Below are 26,372 nucleotides of genomic sequence, written 5' to 3' on the forward strand. Positions count from 1 at the left end.
CGATAAGGCTGTCGAGTAGGTCAAAAGATGAGTTATTGCTCAAGTTTTTACTAACTAAACACTTCTTGCTCTAGAAAAAGTATTAATTTCAATGTATCGGAGCTCTAGAGTAATAACGTTTCGTTTCAGGGGCAAAACTCAATGACAGATGTTTCTGTTACTTTACGGCCGCCATCAAGTTTGTGTCCCTCCGAGGGGCACAAACATGGCGACACCATACAAAGCTCGCCCACAAAGCTCTATAAATTTGAGTGAAACACTTTTCCGAATAACGCGCGGATGGAAAACCGTAGAGACTTAAAACTTGGCGAGGTTATTTATATATCAATCATCTTTCATATCTCGGCTTCTTGACTTAATTTATTGAATGGTTACGATTTTTATTTTTGATGGCGTGACACTGCAAACCAGCCATAATAAAACAATAGCAGCTTACGACAGCTGCTAGCTGCTAAACTTCTGAGTGATTTTCGTGGAAAAGAGCGGGAAAATAATCGCTGCGCGACAACTGGGTACGATCAACCAGAATGCTTCGCAAGCAAAGAAAATCAACATGGCTGATCAGCCGCGGGTTAGGCTCACGAAGACTGCTAAGGTTAGCTTTTAATCCATCTGTTTGCCTGCACATGTATTTAAACGCAGACGGGTCATTAACGTAATTTCTTTGCAGACGTGGACTTGTTAGTAGTCTTAGTGCGGAGAGCAACTTGCATGGTCTTATCATTACTGTTTTGAAAAAGAAAAACATCTTGTTAAAAAGCTTTTAAAAGTTCTTATTCAGTTTTGATTTCAGTTATTTTGTTGGTAAATTCCTATTTGCAACAGGATTAAAAACACTCATGAATTTGATTGGATATGGGTAACAAACAAAGTGCTAGAAGAAGAGAAAGTCAGATAGTACGTCCACAGTTAGCATCATCTATAAATCCCGTGCTTCCACCAGAAGCTGTTGTCAAGCTCACGGAATGTTTAAACACGCTACCTATCACCCTGGACAGAAGAGTTCGTGATGAAGTCATACGTCGTGTAGAGCTGAAAGAGACAGAGGATGCCCCAGAACGTTTACTTAGTAAAGGCCATGAGCCATTAGGGATTCATGTGCTTGTGTCGGGGAATGTAACTGTTTACAGCGAGAACCAGAAGTTTGTCTTGAGGGAAATACAAGAAGGTGATTGCTTTGGAGAGGTTTCTGTGCTGTTTAACATGAACTGCACTGCTGATGTGTGGTCAACTAACAGGTATCAATCTTAACTAAGGTATATGGTTGTTTTGAGAAGGGTTTTCTCACAAAAGCGTTTAAGTGTATGGGGCATGTGGAAAGGTAAATGGGTAATGGTGGTTGGATCATGCGTACTAAAGGCATCCATGGTCAAGTGTTGATCAATACCCTTGATCGACACTCAATCAACATCTCGATTGATACTTGGTTGATAAAGAGTTGATGGAGGGTTTCAATCAACACTCGACTGAAGATGCCTTTACTGCACATGATCCTGGTGGTTTACAGTTGCTTGGTTAAAGCTCAAGGTATTTCAGCATGATAATTATGAGGAAACAGCATGAACATGTGCACTCATGTGTTGCGCTTCTTCTTGCTGAAACACTGTGAACCTCAAATAAAGCAACAAAAAGCTTGAAAAAGTGAAAGTAAAATTCTATAATTATATCGGCATTGTATGTCACATGACTGTTAAGGTCAATTCAAAATCATAGTCTTGTTTTAATACCACTGTTTTTTAGAAAACAAAACAATTTACATGTTTGTTTGAAAAATCCAGAAAAATGGGCAATAAATCACAAGACATTTTGACAACAAAACCAAAGTTATAGTGAGATTGGCCCATTTAACAACCAATCACAGCATGCATACTTACTGAAAAGTACATTTAATTTCAGGTGTGTGATATTACTTCTGAAGACCATTGATGCTCGTCAGCTACTTGCATTTCCCAGTGAGATAACTCTTCTGCAATGGTTTCAACAGAGGTCAGTTATGATACTATTAAATTTTTCAGCAGCAATTTACAGCTTTGTTAATAATTTCATTCTTGTTAAAATTATTTTATAAATATTATTATTACCCCTGTCTAAGTGGTACATGATTGTTGGTGTTCAGAAGTTCAAATTAAGTTTTATAATTTTCATAACAATATAATTTTCTATTGATACTCAGACATGCCTGTGCAAGCCTTTGAAATTTAAGACAGTTTCTCCTCCTGGTTGATCATTTTCTTTTTTCTGCAACTGGTTTTATCACTCAGTTATTATCTTTCTACAGTAGATGCATGGTTGCTAGTGTAATGTATAAACTAGCAGCAGTGGCAAAGATGGGGATAAATTAGTTTTGTACTCCAGCAGATGTTATGACAATAATCAAGATCTTTTTCAATATCAAATATTTTAGGAGATACCTTGATACCAGTAAGTTGTTTGACAACCAGCAGCTGTCAAAGGAGATTGCTATAGATGTCTTACAAAAGGTTAGTTGATTGTACTGATCAGGGTGTTACTCATGTATGATGTTATGTAAGTCTGTCCATAAAATGGTCTGAGCCTGTCCTTAGGATGCTTTGGTTGCATGGTTGCACTTGTTAAAATGTTTGGTTTAAACAAGTTGCCGTGACATATCTGCCAATATTTAGCAGGTCATAAGTCAACACTGGGTAATTTTCAAATAATAAAATTATTTGGGATTGCCAAATATACTTAAATGACACCCAGTTATTTGTCTTGAACAGGCCGGCTCTTGTCTGAAACAGAGTCAGAGTCAAACCTCTAGCAAAACCCTTATACCCAATTATGGGTCAAGTCTCTCCCCCCCCCCTCCCTGACATGGATCATGTTGTTGTTTGACATTATCCATTATGATTGAGTAATAATGTAATATTTTTAGTCCCCAGTTGTACATGGTTGGAGAAAAGAGTCTCTGGTCTCTGTAGTCAACACTATTAAACCAGGTCAGATATTTTGAAATTCTGAAAACATTAAATGTATCATCTTCTTAAATTTAATGTGCTCTCAGGACAGTGGATGGAAAAAGTTGGTTAATTTTTAAAAAGTGAAGATAGTTTTCTCAAAATTTTTGAAATAATTTGCAATCCATTGCGTGAAAGGTTGCAACTAAGAATACAATATTCTATTTATTATGTTTCACTGGAGGAATTTAGTGACTTAACTGAGAAAAAATTCCATTTCCTTTACTTTGCTGCAGCAATTATTGTACTGTATCCTGCTGACAGCTTAATTTTCAAGGAAGGGTGGAAAGGAGAAGAAATGTTTGTTCTAGTTCGTGGACAGTAAGTATACAAAATTAAATATTAACTCTAAATATTTATAATAATAATTTTCACATAAGTTATAAGATCTCTGCATATGTAATAGTAGCCATGTACTGGTTTAACTTTAGAAACCGGGATAAGCTCCGGCCTGATGGGCCACTTGGCTCGCATGCAGACTTGACTGGTTTAACTAATTTGAGGCATCTGGGGTCGTGTTGCCCAAGGCATTTATGGGTAAACATAGCATTCTCAGATAGTGTTAAACAATGTGTAGTTTCAAACTACAGCTGCTTGACTTGGGTATTTCAAATCCTGTACATGTATATCCTCAACATTATGCCCTTAGCAGGGCTCAATGAACAGCCCCTAGTGAAAGAAACCTCCATTTGAGGCACCATGAAGTTTAAATGCAAATCCATTCCATGTTCTTTAGCACTTAGAACTGATCAGTGATCAAGTTAATTGGAGCTACCGGTAACTGTTCTTGTATGCAGGGTGAAGTTTTCAACAGGCAATCAGGAGCTTGCTACATTTGATGCTGGAGGCAGAGGTTTCTCATTTGGTGAAGAAGGTACCAGTGACAATAAGATGTGAAAATTATGATGTAACTGGGCAAGTCCTTTTTTTTTTTTATTATAAGTCTTAAGTACTTTTATGTCAATTTTAACATTAATATATTTTGATGGGCAGGTTTTTTCGCTGGAACTGAGAGAAGATCCACTGTTAGGTAGGACAACTACATTGTATGGAAGAGAATTCTATATATAAATGACATGTGTTTGATCTAGAAAACTCACTGGGTTGTGCTAAAACAATAGATTGCACATTACCAGTTTATACTGACTTTGATAACTTCCTACTGGGCCTCACCACTCACCAACTACATGTACCAACCACTATAGTTCACCACTAAATTTTGTGTGATTCTTATTGGATTAAATTCATCAGGTTATGCGATAGTGTTCATCAGTACTTTGGCAGAGAGACACTATCTTCCCATAGTGCCCATCCGAGGAAAATATGAGGATGGATTGTTCATGTCTGTGAAAATTTTTGCTGTAAGCAAGTGGCTTCATAGGAAAATAAATTAAAGATCGATTGATCTGCATTTAGTGGGTTTTTGTCTGTTTTCTTTTTCAAATTTTACTTTTGGCTTTCATACCTTTCATCTACAAAAGTTGAAAATAATTTATGATTTTTGAACTGGCACATAGAAGAAAATTTAGTGGTGAACAATAATGATACAGTGTTTATGTCTTGGAACAATCGGTCTGATAGTTGCCCCTTGAAAATCTGATGTCTTGAAAACTAGCATATTGGCCCTCAAAGCTTCGCTTCTCACATAAACATTTCCGGTCCACAGTCTACATATACTTTCATAATCCACAGGGCAGTTGGCCCATGCCAGGTTATTATGCTTAAAGAGGAAAACTTCCATGATGCTGTCAGTCAGGTTTGGAAACTAGTAATATTTTGGAAGAGTTAACAGTAGCAACTAACCACAATTTTGACTCTTGCAACTTATTTGCTAGATTTTGTAAACCCTGATTCAGTGATTTAGCCATGAAAGAAACAGATTTCTTGAAATAAAAATGCCCCTAGGGTTGGCCACACTCGATCTTCTCACATCTGTAAGTTGTCACATATCCAACGTGGTTGACCCAGTGGTGTAGTGGATATCACGCCTGACTAGTTGCAGGAAGCTGCAGGTTTGAATTTGTTGAAAGCCACCTGTAATGTGTGTACATCTTTCTATCATTGTTTGCAATGCTTTCCTGGCTTAGATAATTTTTCTACTGTCATTTAGTATTCAGGGTGTAGTCCTTCTAGTCTGATTGTTTGCACAACATAAACTCCCCGGATCTCACCCCACCAAGTCCAGTGACTACTCTTTAACCATGACACAACTTACCATGATTTCATTTTACAGTTCCCAGCTGAGGCCACTCTACTCCGCGAGCTAAGTGTTAAGTGGAAACAGCAGGTTAATCAGAGAGTTGATGAACTTTACTTAAAGTATGGAGGAGCCTTGGATCTGGAGGTTTGATCTTGCTTTCTATCTTGTGGAACACCACAACACTTCACATTCATTTTCCTTAGGATTTAAAACCATGTTTGTCAGGAAAATCCTTATTTCATCTACATCCCCATAAGTACAGATGATTTAGGCAGGGGTTTCCTGATTAACTCTTTCACCAGGCATGCAGCTGGTTTTCACAGGCTTGCAAAGCTATTGAACTAAATTTCTTTGTAAGAAAAACTTTCCACTAGATGGCTAAACAAGCCAGGCAAAATCATCCTCACAGCTGGCCAATTTGCCTGGTGCAATTGGCCATTAATGAAACCCCTGTTAATTGAGGTTCGGGGTGCTTAAAATCTTTGATCATTGTATTTGCATTTGATTTTTCGGTGTTTTTCTGGACTCATGTGCTTGCACATGGTTCAATACACTTGACTTGGTGAAACCAGGCGTAGCTGTTGATTATTCAACAGGGTTGTTGGTACCGTGGATTACAGGAATGGAACCCCTATTACACAAACTCTTGGGGTCTCAAACCTCCTAAAAACTCAATCAAAGCTTGTTTCCCTTGGATTTACTTCACTGTTATTTTACTCCCGATTTCTCGGACGCTTGATTTCTTGAACTAATTTTCGTTTCCCTTGGAGGTTCAAGAAATGGGGATTTTAAGTGCATTTATTTACATGATATTCTTTGCTTTCTCTCTCTCTCTCTTTTTAGATTTTGAGGATGACATTAAAGCAGGTGAGTAACACAACGCGAGGAATGTAAAGAGAACTCTATGCATACAGTTCTGAATCAGTCATTGACACAAGCTACTCTAATAACAAAATAATAAAAATGTTTATATAGCGTCAAATTATAGCCAATTATAGCGCCAAATACGTACACTCAAAGAAGATAACAAATCTGTTTGTCCAGCTCGGCAAGGGCAGTTATAGCCTAATGTTTAAAGTCCACTGAACTCAGAGGGTACTTGAAGTCAATAGGTAGAGATGTTATCCTTGTATATTGTTCTGCAGTACCCTAAAACGAGAGCGTGTCTTGAAGGGTGATCGTAATCATGATAAGCAGTCACAACCTTACAATCATATATTAATTTTATGGCTTGTGTTGCAGACGATTTAACGCGCGCAGTGATTGGCTTATTCTAGGGCATTATTCTTCCGTAAAGCCCTCGGGCCGATTACGGCCCTGCACAACCAAGGCAAAAAGCCATATAATAACAACTTATTAACCTCGAACGTTTGGTCTTTACGGGAAAATCTCAAACTTTGGCCTTACAGTATTGACCTCGCAATCGCTCGGTTGTTACGGCAAGGTCTCGTTTAAGATTTTCCCGTAAAGACCTCGCTCTCTGGTCAATGATAGTTTTGTTTCGTCCTTCATCTTGCCTCCTTTGTTCTTCACCCTTCGTCCCCCATCCTTAATGCTTCATGCTTCATCTTCCTTGTTCCACCGCTCCCTTCATTCTTCATCCTTTATCCCATATCCTTGAACCATGATCATAATCCTTCATTCTTCACCTCCTTGGTCATGGTTCATCCTTCATCCTTCATTCTGTGACCTTCATCCTTTATCTGTCATAGTTCATCCTTCACTCTTTGTACACCGTTTTCTTCTTCTCTTGTCAGGCCACAACGACAAATCCGCTCGATGCTTGAGTTCGCTTATTTCAGCACAAGCACTGTTAATCATGTGTGATATTAATTTTTTTGTGAAATACGGCGTGATAATCTTGTTTTCAAAATGCAATTTTCTTTACAGACAGAAGAATTCAAAGATTGCCCACCAGGATTCCTGTACATTCTCGCTTTGTCCATGGTTATCAAGGAAGTACAAGCTGATAATGAGCTGTTATCAACCAGACAGTACCAAGAAGGCAAGTTCACTTTTGTAGTCGGTATTTTCGTATCCTTTGAGAGGTTCACTTGTTTTGAAATAGGGACTTTGCGTAATTACGACGGCAATGATGTGGACCTTGGATCACGTGTTCATATTTGCTTCATGTTACAAAAGGCAGCGTGGCCGAGTGATTACTGACCGGATTTGACAGCTGGAGTTAATTCTCGGTAGACCCTGGTTCAACTCCTCGGTCCTGCTTGTAAATAGTCAATTGGTCTGCCTCTTGCCAGTTGGGATTCTTAAGCCTATTTTGCCAGTTAATATGTTTGTTTCTTTCAGTTTAAGTGGGATGCCTGTGAACTAGCTAGGTGTAGCTAAACGCATTGACCGCTGTAAACAACAACATTGGAAAAACACATTTTTTTAAACAAAACTTCTACAGTTTAACAAGGATTGCTGATAGAGAAAATACCGGTTTATACTTCATGTCAATGAAAATGGTTACCAGTTTAGAGGTACAAAGTTGTTGATCCAATATTTTGGGACAAGTGAAGCTATGTCAACTACACAAAAACAGTTTCAACTGATCTCAGTCGCAACGTTACTCAGCTTTTCATAGTCCAACTGCGAGCATTCTGAACTGCAGCAGAATTTTCGTTTGTTACGTTGTTAACTCTTTATACCAACGTTTCATCAAAAAAGGTTGGCTGTCTTTGACGTAAGTAAAGATTTTATAGACATTGCCTTTCTCTGGTCAGTACTTTACCGATATTTTACCTTTGGTTTCAGGCGGTACTCTGTTTGTAGTGCTTCAAGGAAGTGCAGAAGTGATGGAAGATGACACTCCTACATCACACACAGTGGAACTTAAAGAAGTATTTTGTAAGTTACTTGCATTTGCCATAAGAGGACGCTTTTATAGTAATGCTAAAATGATTCAACGATATGCCCATACTATCGTTAGGTCCTGCAAAACTAACATTGGATCAGAATTCGTCGCAGATTCTCAGAAATTCATTGACAGCTTTGATAGTCGAGAAGTGTTTTTTCAACTCGTAAGATCACGTTCACTTATGTGTTATTGTTCTCATCCTTCTGTAGGGAAGAATAACAACATGCCTGACCAGGGATGGGTTAAGGCGTTAGAACTGTGTGTGGCAGCCTTTTTCCCTGAGGATGCAGTGAGAGAAGCAGAGAACACATTCCCCGATGTTGTGCTGCCCAGACCTTGAGCGAGCGAGTGTTTGGTTTGGCCGACCGACAGAGCTGCGTCCCCCATCGTCAAATAGTTCGGCTCCCGGTGGTGTGTTAAACAGGGCAAGCTTCCATCGCACTCTGACTCTATCAGTTCCGCCGACAGACACCGTGTCAGTTCCGTAGGAGATCAGGTTCTATCGTCGGGAGGGCGGGGGGATATCAATCCTCTGCCCTACCCTGGAGTGGAGGACTTATCCAGCTGCTGTCACGTGACCCTTCTATCCGAATCATACGTGCCCGTACGCTTCTGGTAGTGATTCAGTCTAGATACTGCTGATTAATAAATTAAGTACTCTGTCTACCGCAGTTCTATGTTGTTCCCTGTGTGTTGCACCTCCCCCTCCCCACCCATAGGGAACTTGTAACCGTGGAAGGAATACCACGATGGTACCATTTCAACGGTTTGGTGGACCGAGTAGAACTACTGTACTTTTTTAAAACTTCACTGAAAAATTAGTGTTACTCCATTCTCGGCAGACGCGCGCACCAAAGCTCTAGTTTCTTAAGAAAACGTTTTATGGAAAGATAAACACATGGGTAAATTAGTTCTCCAAGCAGTACTCAATTTATGGAGGGTATTAACGTGCATCATCGTTTTGGAAAAAAATATCGACATCGGTATTTTACTTTCAGCATGACTGGCGAAAATGGACTTAACGTCTTAAGAATTTTTGAGATCGTTAATTGTTAAAATGCAGCTTTTTGTGCAGCAGTATTTTTTGTGCTAATAGTTGACGCACTCGAACATGTCATTTATATTGGATTTTTTTCTGTAATTTATCACAATTGTTTTGGTAAACATAAGATGTTATTGTGTGTGGTTGTCGCTGTTATCCTAGGCTTGTTGGAAAATGAACGGAGTGAAGTATTGAAAGTAATGAAGACCCAGTTACAGCAGAAGGTTGTCATCCTACAATACACTATCTTCACGATATCAGGCAATGTCTGCGAAAATGTAAACCTTATCTTGCTCACAGGTGAAGGCGTGGTGTCCTGTGGTTAGTGTGCTTTTCTTCGGATCGAGCGGTCCGGGTTCAAGCCCTGGCCGCGGGAACATTGTGTTCTTGGGCAATACACTTCACTCTGACAGTGCCTCTCTCCACACGGGTGTATAAATGGGCACCGGAAAATTTGATGCTGGGGGTAACCCTGCGATGAACTAGCATCCCATCCAGGGGGGAGTAGAAATATTCCTAGTCATTTCATGCTATAGAAAACGGAGATAAGCGCCGGCCTGAGGGGCCATGCTCGTATGCAGACTTTTTTGAGTCTTGCTCACAGAGCATGTAGCCTCGTCGGTCGGTTTCGCACCTACTTCCGTCTGTAACATGACGAGACAAGGGCTGCTTTCTATCATGCCACACCAACCGGCCATAGACCCGTGGGACTAACCAAGGAAAATAGAATTGGGGAGTATTTGAATTCCGACCGAAATTTCCGCTGGCGTTGAAACATAATACATTCATCTGATTATCTCTGTTGGACCACTCCCTTCTTTTTCTCCGGTTGGCGTCGTCCTGCTATGAATTATGATTAGTCTGTCCACAGACCCACTATTTTGTCTTGAGTTCTTCGCGATCGCAAGCTTAGCGATGATATCAGAAACCGGCGCGTGGAATACACGCGCTAAAACGCAACGGGGTGGGGCTGGCCAGGGAAAAACAAAAAAAATGTAAAGTCTGTGTAGACAGACTAAGTAATGATATAGTCAAACAAATTTTTCACCTTCAAAAAATAAACATTGTATTTGCAAAGTAAGGTTTATTAACGGCATTTAATCGCTGAATAACAGTTTCAATCTATAACAAAAGCGAAAACGAGGTTTTTCCTCTACACTTTTATCCTTACTGCTTCCGGTCTCGCGACGACGATATACGTTGGGGAACCGAGCTCATTAGTTCTAAACTTAGAGCTCACTAGCTCTAGCCTGACGAAGACAGTTAAAAGAAAGACATACAAACCAACTAAATCAACAAACCACCCTTATGGCCAATGATTTCCAATAAACTTAAATTTTGCAAGGACAAAAGATATTAGGATCCGATGCCGCTGTATTCGAGAGCGAACATCTGCGTTTTTTTCCGTTTTCCAACTCATCTGTTACAGTTCACCGAACCCAAGCGTTTATGCTCCTGGATGGAGAGAGCCACCGAGAATCAGCGTTTAGCACAGGCTGACACAAAATAGTTACCTCGGTAAACGCTTAGAGACAAGCTAGCTCTAAAGATTCTCGCCTGTGTCATTTGAAACAAAAATCTCGCCTCAGAGCGCGACGACTTCATCTTTGACTGATAACGTTATTAACAAAAAAATTAGCTTTTATAATGCATGTTCTTTTTAATGTAAATTTTTATTCCAGTTTAATTTTAATATAGATGGATTTTTTTTAGTTCGAATTATCATCTTGATGTAAACAGCATTTAATTTCTTTATCATGGTCACATCAGCTGTTTAGGTGCTCTTTACGTTAATCACCATGCATGTATAAATAAATAAATATATGCTATTTATTGATTGATTGAACAAAATGCCTCCCTTTTCGGTTAGAAGTAGTGATAAATTGCCTCAATATGGGTTCACAAATTGGCGGCCAATGTTCAGTAGCACCCGGTGAGAGTCAGATACTAGTGTTGGCTTTTTAGAAGCGTCGTGCCCAGTTAAAACAAAATATTTATACGTTTTCAAAGACGTACTATTAGCAGGTGGGAGTCAAGTTGTTTTCAGCCTACCATATTTTCCAAGTTTTCCTTTTGAATCATTCAGTCGGAGTTTCAAACTGGAAGGGAAAATATGGAAACATCTGGATTCATTAACTTTCGCCGAAAACCGGTGGCGTGCTTAAAAGATGGTCAGCCGGCCGTAGGCAATCATTGAAGTCACTAAATCTTTAAGGGAGCAGGTCACAGTACTTTAGGTAAGTCTGTTTATTTGCGTTAATTAGGGGCTATAAAGTAGGAAGGCACAGCAACAGGGCTTTTAAAGGACAAATTTCGATCACCCTTCAAACGAGAATGAGTTCGATTCTGTGCGATAACACTCTAATTCATACGTATTGGGATAAAGTTGAAAAAGTTGGGCCGACATTTTGCAAGTTTACCCCCAACGCAACCGTTTTAATCTTCTCTAATTTCGCCCATCCATGCCCTTTTCAGTTCGCTTTTGTGTCTCTTATGAGTTCTGCTACAGTTTTAATCCACTTTTGTGATATTTCAGTTATACTCTATAACCAGTTAGATAGCGCTGAATTTGCCTAAAACTTCGTGAATATAGCCCCTCAGTGTATCGATATTTCGCATGCACCACGTCTCTTGAGTTCAAAACTACAGTTAACACGGTTTAACATCCAATGCTAGTTCTATGGTTGATAATTTTCTTGTTTTCATCACCTGTCTGTTAGACAGCGTATAGATTTGGTAACTGATACAGAAATTGTTTGGTAAAGTTCACAGATGACTTTTTCAGCCTCTTGTACTATGTAATTAAATTCTAAGTCAGAAAAAAAATGTAAAATATATTTTATATATTTTAAAAGTTTGTTAACATTCTTTATTTTATTCAATGCACTCGCCAGATTTACACCAGTGATGATTTTTCTTTTCAATGGCTTATTCATTACGAATCTAAATAAGATTCACACCGTTAGGCTAAATTAAGTACCTCCGTCAGCGTTATGGTATAAATTATTTATCTTATCCATTTCTGTGCTCAAATTTTTAGTAAATACAAAGCTTACATCGAGGAATCGTAGCTAATCTTGTCATTTAGTTCACTTTTAGTTCAGTCATTTGTTCACTTTATGAACATTTTTCAAACTTGATTCGCTTATTTTTTGAATTTTCTAGCGGATAGTTTGTTTTTCTGAACTTATTTTGTGAACGCGCGTTGCACTAATTAACGTCGGTGTTTAGACCAAGAATCTTTAACACCATGTTTATTGATAACAATTCAGATGCTTGAATCTGATGTTTTGAATTGCTTTCTTTTAGTTTGGCGAAAACTGCGAGAAACCAAGCTGAGCTTACACAACAGCGAGACATCTCGAAAAAAAAGTGTCGAAGGAAACCCGATACATAACCGTATTTGACACGATGAGATTGGTGCTGAGGCAGCTGATTGACACGTGCCAGTTGACCAATAGCGATCCGCGACAGCTAACAGGCTTTGCACATTTCTCCGCTGTCGAATGTTTTTGTTGGGTACCGTGGAAACTGCATGAGAGAAACTCGGCAAATGCATAATTAAACTACGGCTACAAATATAGCTCATATCTAATCATTTTTTGTGTGCCAAACATTGTTTCGGATGTTTCGGAGTGGCCTGGCCTGAAAGTGTGGTTGTTTTTAAATCCTAAGCATTGAAAGAAAGCTTAATTTTGGAAGGGTCACTGGACATCGCCAGTCGCTTGGAAGAAAGGTATAGATGTATAGAATATTACGCGATGACATATTCACGGAATTATAACTGCCAAGATTTGATGCCAAATTGTCCAAGAAGTTTTCTTGCAACAACTAAGCAATTTTAAGCACCAAATAGCGGCTATTAGACGCTAGTATATCAGTTTTATATGCCTTCTCAAAGACCATATCATTTGCTGGATTGCTTTTGCGGTATTATACATTCGGCAGATTACAATAAAAGAATATGAAGTCCATAACATACTTGATATAAGAAGCGGTTTGGATAAGTGATGCGGGCCAATGCTGTCAGACATGGTTCAGTTATTTAAACTTACTCTGCATGTATTGGATCGAAACAGATCGAAATAATTGATCTTGGATAAGTCGGAAGGGTTAAATTATGAAATATATTCACTTCTTTTTTAATGGTGATATTATAAGTCATGAATGAAAAGTTACTGTGGGGATTAAGAGCTCAGGATATCTAGTCGAACATAATTTGGGATTTTACCATCTCCTGACAATTTAATTCTCATAACTTATTTCACAGATCTCAAGGATTTCGATCGAGCTGCTCTCTGCACGTCCCTTGTTTATAGCTGTTGATATCACGTTATGAATGCTAGCTGTTTCGATAATTAGACAGAATGAAAGAAAAAAAAAAACAAACAAACAAACTTCCTATATTTTTTTTCGATGACAAGATACATGCCACTTCACTTTTACCGTGGGTGAGGAAATGCTTTCTGTCCCGCCAAACCTGCTGCGCACTGGTTTGGCCTGATATTAGGAAAAAATTTGCGATTAATTTTTTTCTCCACTGTATTTCCGAGCCAAAAGTCAGAACATTGACGAATAATAAACACGCAAACGGAATTCTCTTCAATAATAGATAAAAGAAAAACCCTTCCTTAAGTCTAAAGTTTGCAACGAATTGAATTGTTTTGATGCAACTTAGTTATTGTAAAACAAACCGACGGAAACAAGTTTGTTTGATTTCTATGACATTTAGCTTCAAAGAAGACAGTATTTAAAAATTAAGTTCACACAGCGGGCAATTCTTAGAAAGTACAGCATAACCAATATACAATTTTGCCCGAGGGGATCGTCTCTTTTCTACTTCACCGCTCAAAATACCCTAGCTTAGCGGGAGGAAAGCGAAATTGTTTACTCTGATGCCTGACTTCTCTGATCTTTTCGCCATTTTGCAATCAATTGTATTGCGGTTTTTTAACAGACATTTGTCTATCATGGTCATTCTCAAAAACTGAAATTAAAAATTCTGCTTGATCCCATGTTTTTCTTTTCTTAAATTCAGGTAATATGCTGCTATTTACACCTTGGTAGAGCTCTCAGGACACAATTAAAGCGAGTTTTCATCCCTTTTTCACCATCGTTAACCTAGCCTATTTTGATTTTATTGCAAGATCTCTGAGGGTGTCCGAAATTGTTTATTTTCATGATAAAAGGAGTTTTTTTCCGGTAGGATTTAAATGTTTATATTTCGGAAACAATTGTTAGAAAATTAAGTAACATTTAGATGGATGCAGGAACTTAATTGACATTTAAAATTAAAGTTCATAAAAAATACAGTCAAACAATGGAACTCTGTATATTATTAAACAACGCCAGCTCTACGGAAATCAATGTTGTTAAAATGTTCCAACACTATACACTGCAGGTTAATATGTTATTAGTTTTCCACACATTTCAAATATATCCCAATAATGGAACGCCTTTCATTGATTACCTTTTTTTCAATTTAACGAGAAAAAACGAAATTGAATCCAATAATTATAATATAACTGGGTGAACTTCGTAGCATTGAGCGGGCAACGAATGATATTATTAGAAAAATTCAGAATCAGTCACTTGAGTAAAGCAGAACTTTTGAGTGCAGTGTGCACATACGATGATTATGCACTGAAAAAGTCAGAAAGAGCACATAGAAAAACAGGCAGAAGACAGACAGAAAGACAAACAGAAAGAGTACACGAGTAAACAAACCAAAATAATATTGAAATAGCACCTCAGGGTATAAACTACCAAAACAATATACATTTTTTTTTATAATAATGTACATTTCATTTTCTAAGCTTGCTAACATGGAATTTCATTTAATCAACGACTTTTCTTTCAGTTCCCAGGAACCATTAGTATTCACTGTGTGTTTTAGGACAAAAAACATTATTAACCCTAACACAACAAATTAACTGCAAAACATTGCAAAACCCAAACATCGAAGTAGGCTAAAATCATTGGCATCTGTTCTTTTTTCCACGCTTTAAATATTGAACAGTTCTCTGGAATGAAAGTAACTGGCTAGTTCGTTCATCCTCTCTGAAAGCCATTTCAATTTACCAAAACATTACCCTGTAAAATAACAAGAGACGGAGAAAAAAAAGTTATTTGAGTAACCGTGGCAACTTGTCTGTTTGTGAAAATGTTATGTGGCACTGCAAGCGTGCGCTTTAGAGATAAATTTCATTCTGTCAGAAGATTGTTTTCGTAAGCAGAGTTTCAGCGACACAATAATTAATGTAAAGCGCGCGCTAGTTCAGGTTATTTGACATTACTTTGCTGCAAAACTTCAAACCGATTGCTTCATCTGCGTCCTTCCGTAAGGTGCAAATTTAGAGCTTTATTGTTTGGTAATATAATGTGAATTGTACTCTCTAATGTATGTGCGCTTTCTATTCTCATACTTGACAGGACTGTGAATACAGCTAATGGTATCATATCCTACAGTTTTTCGTGGAGATGACAAAGATGTCCAGTAATGGAGAAGTGTGACATGATGAAAATCATTTGTAAAGCGATAATTCTCTTTCAAACGCAAACCATAGGGTGAATGATGCTGACTCAAGCGCACCTGGCCCCTCTCACGAAAGAGAATTTAAAGAAACACCAGAGAGAAGCGACGACAAAGCGAATTCCTTTGAAAAATTCCACAACAAGAACATCTAAAAGCGCAAAAAGCCTTCGTTCCGCGGGCGACGGGGAAAGTATTGAGTTTATAAGTGACGAAGCTTTGAAAACGTCACTCGATGAACAGAGAGGTAATGAGAAACAAACAACTGATCCAGCAGTGGTGTTACCAAGCGACCTTACGACGTGTGTTGTGCCAGAAAACATGAGTAAACGCAGAGAAGCAAATCTTGCGCCAAACGACTCTACACCCGCTAAAGCAGAAACGAGTTCAAAAGCCGGTAACGACCAAATTTTCAACGAAAAGGAAGAACTGTTGGGCGATGACAAAGCCACTGAACCTGCTGATCAGAAAAACGACGAGGAAAGCTATGGACGTGATAGTGAAGGCGGTGGCGAGTTCGAAAACGAAGGCAGTGAAATTGAGGAAGATTCCGATGAATCTTCGTCAAGCCCGCTTGAAAGTGACAGTGATGTGACCGTTCCAGCTAAAGCCAATAAGAGCATTAAAGAGGATGTAGATTCCAACGATACTGCTGGCTCAGCCCGATCGTCAGCATCTGAGAGTGATGACGATGATGATGATGAAGATGATGACGACGACGATGACGATGACGACGACGACGATGATTCAACTGACGACAATGAGGATGAAGAGGAAGTCCAAGCCGGCACCAGAAGCGAAGACGAACTGACTCATTACACAAGCAGTTTAAACGCGAGTATAAGTAGCATACCTACGCTTTACGACGACAGAGAAGCAAGTATACAGTCACCTACCACTTCTGCTGAGGAGACACCCAGGGGGAGCTCAGGTCAGGGTAACGAGAAAAACGAGCTGCTGGAACAGGAACCTGAAGCTGCAGCTGAAGAAAAAACAGAAGTGGAAGCAGAAAAAGTTGAAGAAGAGGTACCTGTAGAAAAAGAACAGGTTCCTACGGAAAAAGAACAGGCAATTAGTGATTACACCCCTCCGGGTAGTAGACAAGTCAGTGGCAGATCCGCAACCCCCAAGACGGTTGTGTTGAGTGAGTTTGATGACGTAGAGAGTTCAATATTTGATCGCAGAGAACACAGCAGACAGGAGAGCAGCTCACGAAATAAATCAACTACTTCCATGAACAGCGGGAAGTCCGATGTGTCAATCAAAAACTGGGCTGAATTCGCGGGTGCTGGTGTTACAAGTAACGGTGAAGGTGTGACAGAGCTTGCTGTTGTCCCAGAGAAAGCCAAGGGTAGCAAACGATTGAAAACCAGAAATATGCGCAACGCCAATAAGCCAAACCTGGTAGAGACAAAAAATTCGAAATCAAAAGAGAAAAAGCAACGATCTGCTTCAAATTTGACAGGAAAGAAAATTGCTATAAGAAGACAGTTGACAAGAAAGACTTCGATAAGCAGTGACAATTCTGTTGCGGTGACTAAACTTCAAATGAAAATTGTTCGCAGAAAGCGAAGACCTGTAAAACAGGTTTCATTTGACAAATCAAACATCGAAAACCCCACAAAAATAATTACCAGTGATTCTGCCTTCTTTGGAAGTCGTACGGAGAGCAGAGGCGAGGAACAGTCTAGCCCGAAGCCGCCAGAAAGCGACCACAGCGACAGAGCTAGCAGCCGGTGGAGCGCTGTGGAAACTGAACGGGCCTCGACGTCCAGCACAAGGCCTGTCAGTACTACCCGGTCTACTCGCAGTTCACTGTCGCTAAGCCAAAGCTCTAGAAAAACATCGTTGATTGAGCGAGTGACAGCTGCCAATCATCCACCTGTAATTACTGGAAAAAAGGCGCATCTTCCTGCCCCGCGCTATCGTCGACGCGGTAAGTGGACATCGTCTCGGATTTGGTAAAAGATGAGGAAGTGTAGCAGCCTTCATAAGCTTGTTATGCTATTTGTCGTCACAATGTATAGCTGTTGTTGTTTTAGGGCTAGTTGCATTGTTTCTGTTGTTTGTTTTATTGTTCTCTCAAAGGGTATCGAGTCATTCACGTGAGACTTACGAGAGCCGCTACATGACCCAAAACATGCTTGCTCGCTGCTTGTAGGAGGCGCGGTAGCAATAGATCATATACTTTTAACAAATTGAGGTCAGTTTTTCATACTTCTGTGTTGTTATTGATCATGAATTTCATCATGACATTGTCAAGTAGCTGTGGATCCACGTAGCAATAGCCGAGTGGATCCGCAGACTACTTTGACCATGTTTTGACGAAATGTATTGTCAATAACAGGACAGACGCATGAAAAACTGTGGTCAATTTGTTTCTTACAATAGATTATCACATAAATTATAAATGCACGTGTCTGTCCCATTATTGACAATGAAACTTAGCGAATTAACCGGCGAGAGTTTCCACAGTTATTGTAAAAAAATAATTGAGGAGAAGAGAAATACGACAAGGCAAAAGTTACTTAGAGAACTAACTAAACAATTAGTTTGGCCTCGTAACTACATTCTTTCCCTTGGTTTAACTCGACGAATTTTTTTCCTGAGACGAATTATTTAATTTTTTAGCAACCTGCACCGTATAATACTTTTCCAGTGATGCAAGTGAATGAATGCATAAATGAATGAATGAATGAATGAATGAATGAATGAATGAATGAATGAATGAATGAATGAATGAATGAATGAATGAATGAATGAATGAATGAACGGATGAATGAGACAACGTAAAAATAAAATCCCGTATCTTAGGCCCCCATCGAGAGAAAACCCCGCAACATTTATTAAGAATCTGGAACACTTCGGAAATTAAACTAGGTATTATTATTTTTTTTAAAATCAATTTTAAAACCCCCGATGAATATAAATGAAAGACTAATGATACAGTGCACATTTCTTCTGAAGAATCGCTTCTGAAGAATCTTCATAAGCGAGAATTAAAACGAAGCAATTTGTCCGAAATCTGCACCTTTCAGAGAGTTTCACATTTCGTTGATTGTACACCACGATAAGAAGCACTTTTAGTACCGCGGTGAACTGGAACCTAGAGAGAGAGAGAGAGAGAGCCTGGGATCAAGATTGTTTTCCGGTCTCCGTGACTACGAGGTGTTTTGGCAACCTGACGTCACGCACAACACAACATTGAGCAGCCGCCATATTTGAGTCGTGCGAACAACACATAGTGAATTTGCGCAAAGTTTTGATGCTGCGATCAAAATATTCACTACAAAAATTACTTTCTATCAGACCTAGAGTCCTGTTATGACTCTAGAATTCGAAAATCCTCCGTTCTTGTCTAACATCGGTTTGAATTCGTCGTACAACAATGAGGCAGATTTCACGGCGTTGGACAGAGTGACATCGAAGAAAACTTCAGTAATTTCTGCGACGAGGAAGGAAAGCCTCCTTGCCAGAGAAAAATTAAAAGAAAAGCGAGAAATGTCCGGCAGATATTCTGACGACTACGATAGCTACGAAGATGATTTCGACGACGAAAGCCCCGCGAAGGAATCTACCACTCGGAGATCTTCGAGACGAGAATCTCGAATGTCTGAGAGGGTTCGATCGACATCGAGATCACCATCTGACTCGCCACCAAAATACCGATCGCGTTCTAAGAAGGCCTCTTCAAGGAGAGATTCGCTCGCTTCATACAGAAGTGCATACGGGACAAACAGAGGTAAATTTCCGTTTGACTTTTTCGTCGCATCGTTGAGTTTGATGTGATTTTGATAGACACAAACAAGACTTACTTTTCAACTGTGAATCGAGTAAAAAAGCATGATATGATTTTCTCATAACAATAGCGATTTTCGTTGAAATAGTTTATTTTCCTTCTAAGTTTAGGTTAAAATTTTCAGTACTAGTGAGAATACGCATTCATGGATGGAACACAGACAAGATCAGAAAGTACATGCAAAAATAGCATCGGCCAATTTTCGATATGTTTATTTAATACACATGAACATTACATGGAGGCTTAACTAACGTAATAGGAGTAATTTTTGCCTTAAGTTATCCGCCAATTTGAGCGAAATTTAATAATCGTAAGGGGAAGTTTGCTGTTTATTCTGGGAAACTTGTAGTCTCTTAACAACACCTTTGATTTCTTAATTTGAGAAATTTATATTATAAATAATTAATTAATCTTAATTACTGCATAACCTTAAGCCTCTATTGACAGAAGTGATGGCAGAATTTTAGTTGAAAAGAAATCATGTGATCTATGATCTTTCAAGCATACAATACAGCTAAAGCTACATGTACACATATCCTTTGTAGTTCAAATGCAAAATGAAAACAAAAAATAACAACAACAGCATAAAAACATAAATGAGATTTAGGATTTTATATCAGTATGAAGCCAGAATCCCCTGATGTGATCAACTCTAAAGTCTTAATTAAAGAAAATGTTTGTTCTGGTGTCAAGCTGCTGTTGATTCAGGGAATTCTTTTTGCTTAGCTTGATTTCTTTCATTAATATTCTAAAGGCATTAGTTTTTGGTAAGAAATGTGGTTGGACGCATAGGTAGTGCTGTTTTTCTTTAATTTTATCAATGTTGTCTGATGGCTGTGCACCATATGTTCTCAAACATAAGATTGTTAAAGTAACTTACCATCCAGCGGACCAGGGGCTATTTCTTGTTTTACCTACAGGTTGCTTTGGTCAGTGAGGGAAATTCATGCATGTTTATATCTATCAGTTTAAAGAATATTGGTAGAGCACAATGTAAGATTAATAAGCTGGAGGTGAAAAAATGAATATCAAAGGCAAAGTGCATTGATGAAAATTGTGTTGACAAGCATGTTCTGAAAATTGCACCAACGCAATGACGCGGTGCCTTTCGTTAATGAATAGACATGTTCAATGTATTGCTTGTCTCTAAGCGGCACTGTAGGGTTTCCTTTTAATGGAAGGGCACAGGGTAGCCAGGAACCCAGTGGAGAAAGAAACCAACGGACAAAAAAATGAAGCAGAAAATATTTTCTCTCAAACAGTGAGGAATATGGGTTTAGTATGTGGAGGTTTTCAGGTCACATGGCTTTGTCAATGACTCTGTTTGGTCCAGTGTGCTGTAATGTCTTACTACCCCGCGAGCAGACTCTCCTTTGATCTTCCAGGAATGGGAATATCGCAAGTTGAGCTTCTGTGGGCAGGACACTGTCTTACTTGACAGGCTTACCAATCCACCCGTTATTTTTTCTTTGAGTAATTTGTAAAATTCTGGTGCTGTTTTATTTTTGTTTTTGCCGTTTTTAGCTGTCGTATCACACAGCAATTTATGGTTGTGCTGTGGATGTTTACGGTTGCAGTTAAAAAATTATGCCTTCATATTTGTAGCTTTTTCATTCCAAAGAAAATAAGTATGTTTAAGAACGATATTTTCAAGATGACATACATGTACGCACTACAAAACTGGAAAGAAACAATATATTTTTCTATGGGGTTGGGTTGGGTGGTTGGGAAGAGCATGTCTATTTTGTTTAAAGTGCTGCATACCTGTTAGAGTGAATATCGATATGGAAAAATGTTAGCAGACCTTGTATTCATGAGGGAAATAACTTGGTTTTTATTTAAGCTTATGCTGTCTTCTTTCTGCTTGTGTTGTCTTATTCAGAAACTTATTTGAAAAACAATATTAACATTTATTATACTCGTTTCGAAGTTTGTACTTATTGTATATTAAATTATCAACTATTTTAATCTTAGGTCCTGCCAAAAATAAAACCAAGAAAAGTCATTCAGCCAGTTCAAAGATGACCACTAAAACTGTGGGTGGCGAGAGCTCAATGATGAGACGCGTTTTATCAGCCAACAGGAACAAAGTTTCACGGCTGCACAACATTGTGGAAGAAATGCAGCAGGAAATCGAAGAACTAAAGCACGAGAATAAGTCTTTGAAAAGAGTTAGCCATCGCCAAGAAAGGCAAATTAAGAAAATTGATGAGGAGGAAGCAAGCTTACCAATGTTGCTTCAAAGACACAGTGCTGAAATGCACACTTTAAAAGAACGGCTGCGAAGAAATCAGGAAATTTTGCACAGGAAAGACAAAGAGTCCCGAGATCGTGACCATGAGATTCAGAAATTGCGTGACAAAGTTTCGAGTTACCGTGAACTATCACAGGACAAAAAACTTGAGGAACGTGCGGCACTGGCGAAAAAGTTGGAGAAACTCCAAAACAACATGGCTGAAAAGGACAAAAAGATAACAGTAAGTCGACGGAATGTATACTGTACATGTACGCTGTAAACTGTTTCTGGGGGGAATTCACCTCCTCAAATTGGTCTATCTTATAATTAGAACCCCGTCTATATCACACGCTACATGTACATATCAAATTGAAAACACGGTGTTAACGAGAAACGAACTGAACTCCAACAGTTCCCAGAACCATGCCCCTACATGTTCCCTTCAAGAAAAATAAAAGCGAATGAATCGTAATAGAGGTTACAGAAATGAGCGAATCATCCCCGGGAAATAAGCGATTCTCACACACTGAATGCCATTCGTCTGCCACACAATTTTTTTCTTCGCGCATTGTAATCGCAAGATGTAAGTCTCTGTTTTAGCTGCCAACCCATTACATGTAACCCGTGTACCTGAATGTATTCGTTGCAATTAAAGTAAGATATTGGCCGTATTTACTTTGCAAAAGTAAGATATTGGCCGTATATACCTTGGAAGACTAATAATGCGTCTCGGACGTTTGACAAGTGTGTCTAGGTAGATACGACACACATAAAACTCGTGTTGACAAGAAGCTAGTTGTTGGTCGCTTGATGCAAATTTTGGTCGTTATACAGGTTCGTTTATTTCGTTGAGCTCGTGTGACGTTTAATAAGCCTTATTTCCATATCTACCAAGACACAACGTTTCGTCTGAGACGCATTATTCGCCTGCCGAGGGGAAATATGGCCAATAAAAGAGTTTTTCTCAGAGATGATGGGCTTGATAAAAAGCGGACAAAATTCAGGATGCTTTATGTATTAAAGAAGTTGATGTTTGTTTTTTAAGGAGTGCAGATCTATTAAGTTAACCGTTGACGTGAAAAATAACACAATAATATTACGCGGTTGTTTTTGCAGCTGCGGGCATTTAATTTTTAGGAAACCACGCGAAGCTGCTTTCAAAGTAATGAACAAAACTCAAAATAACGTCGCTTTTACTACTCCCTCTCTAATTCGTCGTCACGACAACACTTTCGACAACTTTCCGACCTCCCGGGATTGCATTTCATCAAATGATTCTTTCAATAGAAAACCTTTCACCTGTATTGGTTAATAACCTACATACGTATTGAAGTGTTTTAGTCAGCTACTTTATTCTCACGGTTTTTTAGGATCTAGAAAAATCAGTCACTTTAAAAGAGAAGGCAAGACAACGAGAGATGAAGGACCAGAGAGAACGCTACAGACAAGCCAAGGAAGAGCTGAAAAGAGTGCAGGAGGATTTTAGATCGCTCCGCGATCGACTCAAGGTGAGGAAATCGTTCATATTTTTTTGCGTTCTACGGGCTTCATGTAGCAACGTTGTCCGCAAGGTTCGCTCGCTCCCGGCAGCTGGAGCTTATTTAATGTAGCAATTCCGAGGTTTGTTTGCTCGCACCCATAGAAAATAATGATCAGTGGATCCTCTCACAGTTTTTACGGCCAACATCAACTGTTCTCCGTGCAAAATAGTACTTGGAGACAGAGTTTTCTTGAGAAAAATTGCCTTGAAATTTATGTAGATTTAATGATGTTTTGATCCAATTCAACATGACATGAATACTTCATTATTCTTATTCTTTCATGAAAGAGTCTTCAACTTCTATTTATGGATCGGCATTCATTATTCATTTCTCTGTGAGAGTTATTCTTTATTCTTGATCAAAACGTTTCAAAGTCCTTTAAATTTTAATCCAGTATTTATTTCAGTTTTCCATATCAACGTCAGTTTTAACTGTATTCATATTCCGATTTGGCTTCCACCCCTCCTCCCTTGCAACTCAGCCAATTTTTCCGCGTGACCTGCGTGAATTGTAAATTGTTTTCTCTTTTTACCTGTGCAGCGCAAAGTTTTCCGGTAAAAGTTTCTCTCGGCCAAGATATTTTTATCTACATGTAATTGCAACGCAGGAAATAGCCTCTAGCTATCCACTGTGTTAGTCAGGGAAATTGTTCTTTGTTTAGGACGAGGGTGGGAGGAGGGGAGGGGGGGGGGGGGGGGTAAGTGTTTTAATTTACTGCCCAAGTTTGAAGTAAGATCTATTTCTGTTTGAAGGACTGAATTTTCATTGCCGTGAATGTACTATATGTGTACACTGTAGGGAAAACAAATACCAACCAAAAAGGAAACTTCCTAAACAGTTTTAGCTTGATTTTTAAATGGTTCGACATCTGACAAGAGTGAACGACAAACAAACGTGTGAGAATCAGGCGAAAAGTCTAAGCTACATATAAGTGAAAAATGGTCACTAATTTTACATAGTTTAATTAAATTTCATTGTACAACTTTTACGTCGGGAATGGGACATGAGATACGGAGCAGTCAGTTATCGTTTTATTCTCCCGTATCCTTCAGTTGAAATTTTCCATCCCATGGATCAGTGCTCTCTAAAACGATTATACTCACTCGCTCGGATTTGTGTACCTGTTTCGTTTGTCTGTTAGTACGTAGGTTTTTCTGGAAAACCCGAGAGGGAACTGAAATGCATGTTTGTGGGTCCTAGTTAATTTTCTTCTCCTACCTTTAACAGGAAAAAGAAAGAGAATTGGACGAAAAGAATATCTACCATTACCACATCACCCAGCACAAGAAGAAAGGCACAACTTTACCAGCCCTTCCGGCGGCCACTGCGGCTTCTCCTGCGCCCGCCATAACAGCCCCCGCGATTCACGTTAAAAAATCGGCGGGCGCAAAGGAAGAGAAAAGAACAAACGTGTTCCTAACAAATGCGCCGAGTGATTCTGGCTCGGTCATAACTGACGAAGGAAACGATGTGGTTGTGAAATCTGACACATCTGGAGTTCAACAAGGACAACCCGCAGTCCCGGAGTCGGTGAGACGTGACAAGACGGATGATGAAGATAGGCTGAGAAAGGAAGCGGAAGAGCGGAGGAGACGAGAGGAAGACGAGCGGCGAAGGCGTATGGAAGAAGACGAAGAAAGAAAAAGGAGACAGGAGGAGGAGGAGGAGAGACGAAGGAGAGAGGAAGAACACGAAAGAAGAAAGCGAGAAGAGGAGGAACAGTTACAGAAACAACGAGAAGAACAAGAACGCGCAAGAAAGCAAAGAGAGGAAGAGGAAGAGGAAAAACGACTTGAAGAAGAAGCGGAAATCAGACGCAAGAAGGATTTGTTGTTGGCTCGCATGCGTGCAATTGATACGGGTAGCGACAAATCGAACGGTGTTATACAAAAAATAGGAGCTACAGCTCCACCTGCCGCCGAGGACAAACCTAAAAAGGTTCCGATCTTCCTGCAAAGCGACAAACCTGCAAAAACGGAGGCACAGCCGGCCAAGCCTGCGGCGAATGTGGCGGCTTCCGAAGATGATATCTTCTCCGACGCGAGCGGTGGCAGAAAGAAAGTAAGCGCGGGCTCGAAACAGAGCCGATACTCCTACGATTTTAAACAGACTGTGGACAATCTTCATCATGGGATCCCTGCGCACGCGTCGCAGGAACCCGACGCCAAAGACTCTTTATCGGATGATCTGAATTTTGGTTCTTACAAACCTACGCTTGGCAGGAGAGCTGCCGCTAAAAGAGACGCCAAAGATAAGGACGACTTGTCCTTCGGAAGTTATAATCCGTCTTTTGGTGCGAAAAAAGAAACGAACCGCAGAAACAGTGGTCTTGATTTCGGCGCCGGGAAGAAAAATATCCCAGAAAAAGAACAAAACGGCGTGATCTTCGGGGACTATAATCCCTCATTTGGAGCTACGTCGAACAAGACTTCAACAAGCCAACCAAACGGAAATGTTATCAGTGCAAGGACTAGCCCCGCGCAAGGTCGAAGAGCTAAGGGTTTCACGGGTAAAGCAACCTCCTTATTTGGCGATGATCTTTTCACGAACGAGGAGGTGAAACCAACAGGCAACCCTTTGTTCGGAGACAGTTCCGCTTTCAATAAAGACAAATCTAACTATCCCTGGGAAAACAAAGTAAATGTAGCACGAAAATCCAGCCAACCACAATCTCAAGAAGATTCGTTGCTTCCTCGACGGAAACATCTACAAAGCATTGGAAAGAGCGCCGAGAAAAACGTTCGCGCCGTAGACAACGCGCTCGATGACATTGATGACGAGATCGAAGAGGTTATTCTATAATGCGAATTTTTTAAATTCCGTATAACTATATTATATATATTTGAGAGATGCAAAATTATCCATTTCGTGTACAAGATCGTTAGATTGTTTATAAACAAAACATAACTTTTGAAAAACATCTTTACTTTGCTTTGCTTTTATTTTCACATCCATTCGTTAAATTCCAATATTTCAAATCAGTCTTTAAATGTCATAGCAATAAGTGACCTTGCGATTCTTCATTTTCAGTCAGGTTTCTAAATAGTCAGTCGAGAAGATCTTGTGCATTGATCGATGAAGCAACGCACTCAATAAAATATTTTTCAAATCGTACAGGAGTTTTATTTTATTATTTGGGGAACAAGTAAGATGGGGATGACAGTCGGATTTGTCAGGCAATGCCTTT

At 39.4% G+C, this 26,372-nt stretch overlaps 2 protein-coding genes across 2 annotated transcripts; both read left to right on the top strand.

The window, feature by feature from the left end:
- The first annotated feature begins 528 nt into the window (after positions 1-528).
- On the top strand, positions 529-9,216 carry LOC110040424 (uncharacterized). The gene is made up of 14 exons (XM_020745662.2): positions 529-595; positions 826-1,238; positions 1,897-1,986; positions 2,405-2,480; positions 2,894-2,957; positions 3,212-3,296; positions 3,773-3,849; positions 3,969-4,005; positions 4,668-4,731; positions 5,209-5,319; positions 6,019-6,042; positions 7,066-7,180; positions 7,933-8,025; positions 8,245-9,216. Exons 2-14 carry the CDS (start codon positions 856-858, stop codon positions 8,373-8,375), a joined length of 1,350 nt encoding a protein of 449 aa, XP_020601321.1. The 5' UTR covers positions 529-595; positions 826-855; the 3' UTR covers positions 8,376-9,216.
- A 6,420-nt stretch (positions 9,217-15,636) lies between these two features.
- LOC110040367 (uncharacterized) lies at positions 15,637-26,299 on the top strand. The gene is made up of 4 exons (XM_089278151.1): positions 15,637-17,545; positions 21,383-21,885; positions 23,015-23,152; positions 24,413-26,299. Exons 1-4 carry the CDS (start codon positions 15,649-15,651, stop codon positions 25,985-25,987), a joined length of 4,113 nt encoding a protein of 1,370 aa, XP_089134277.1. The 5' UTR covers positions 15,637-15,648; the 3' UTR covers positions 25,988-26,299.
- The last annotated feature ends 73 nt before the right edge of the window (positions 26,300-26,372 follow it).

This window comes from Orbicella faveolata, unplaced genomic scaffold (assembly GCF_042242905.1).
Source record: "Orbicella faveolata isolate gen_17 unplaced genomic scaffold, um_ofav_v1 contig_12, whole genome shotgun sequence".
NCBI classification, from domain to species: Eukaryota; Metazoa; Cnidaria; class Anthozoa; order Scleractinia; family Merulinidae; genus Orbicella; species Orbicella faveolata.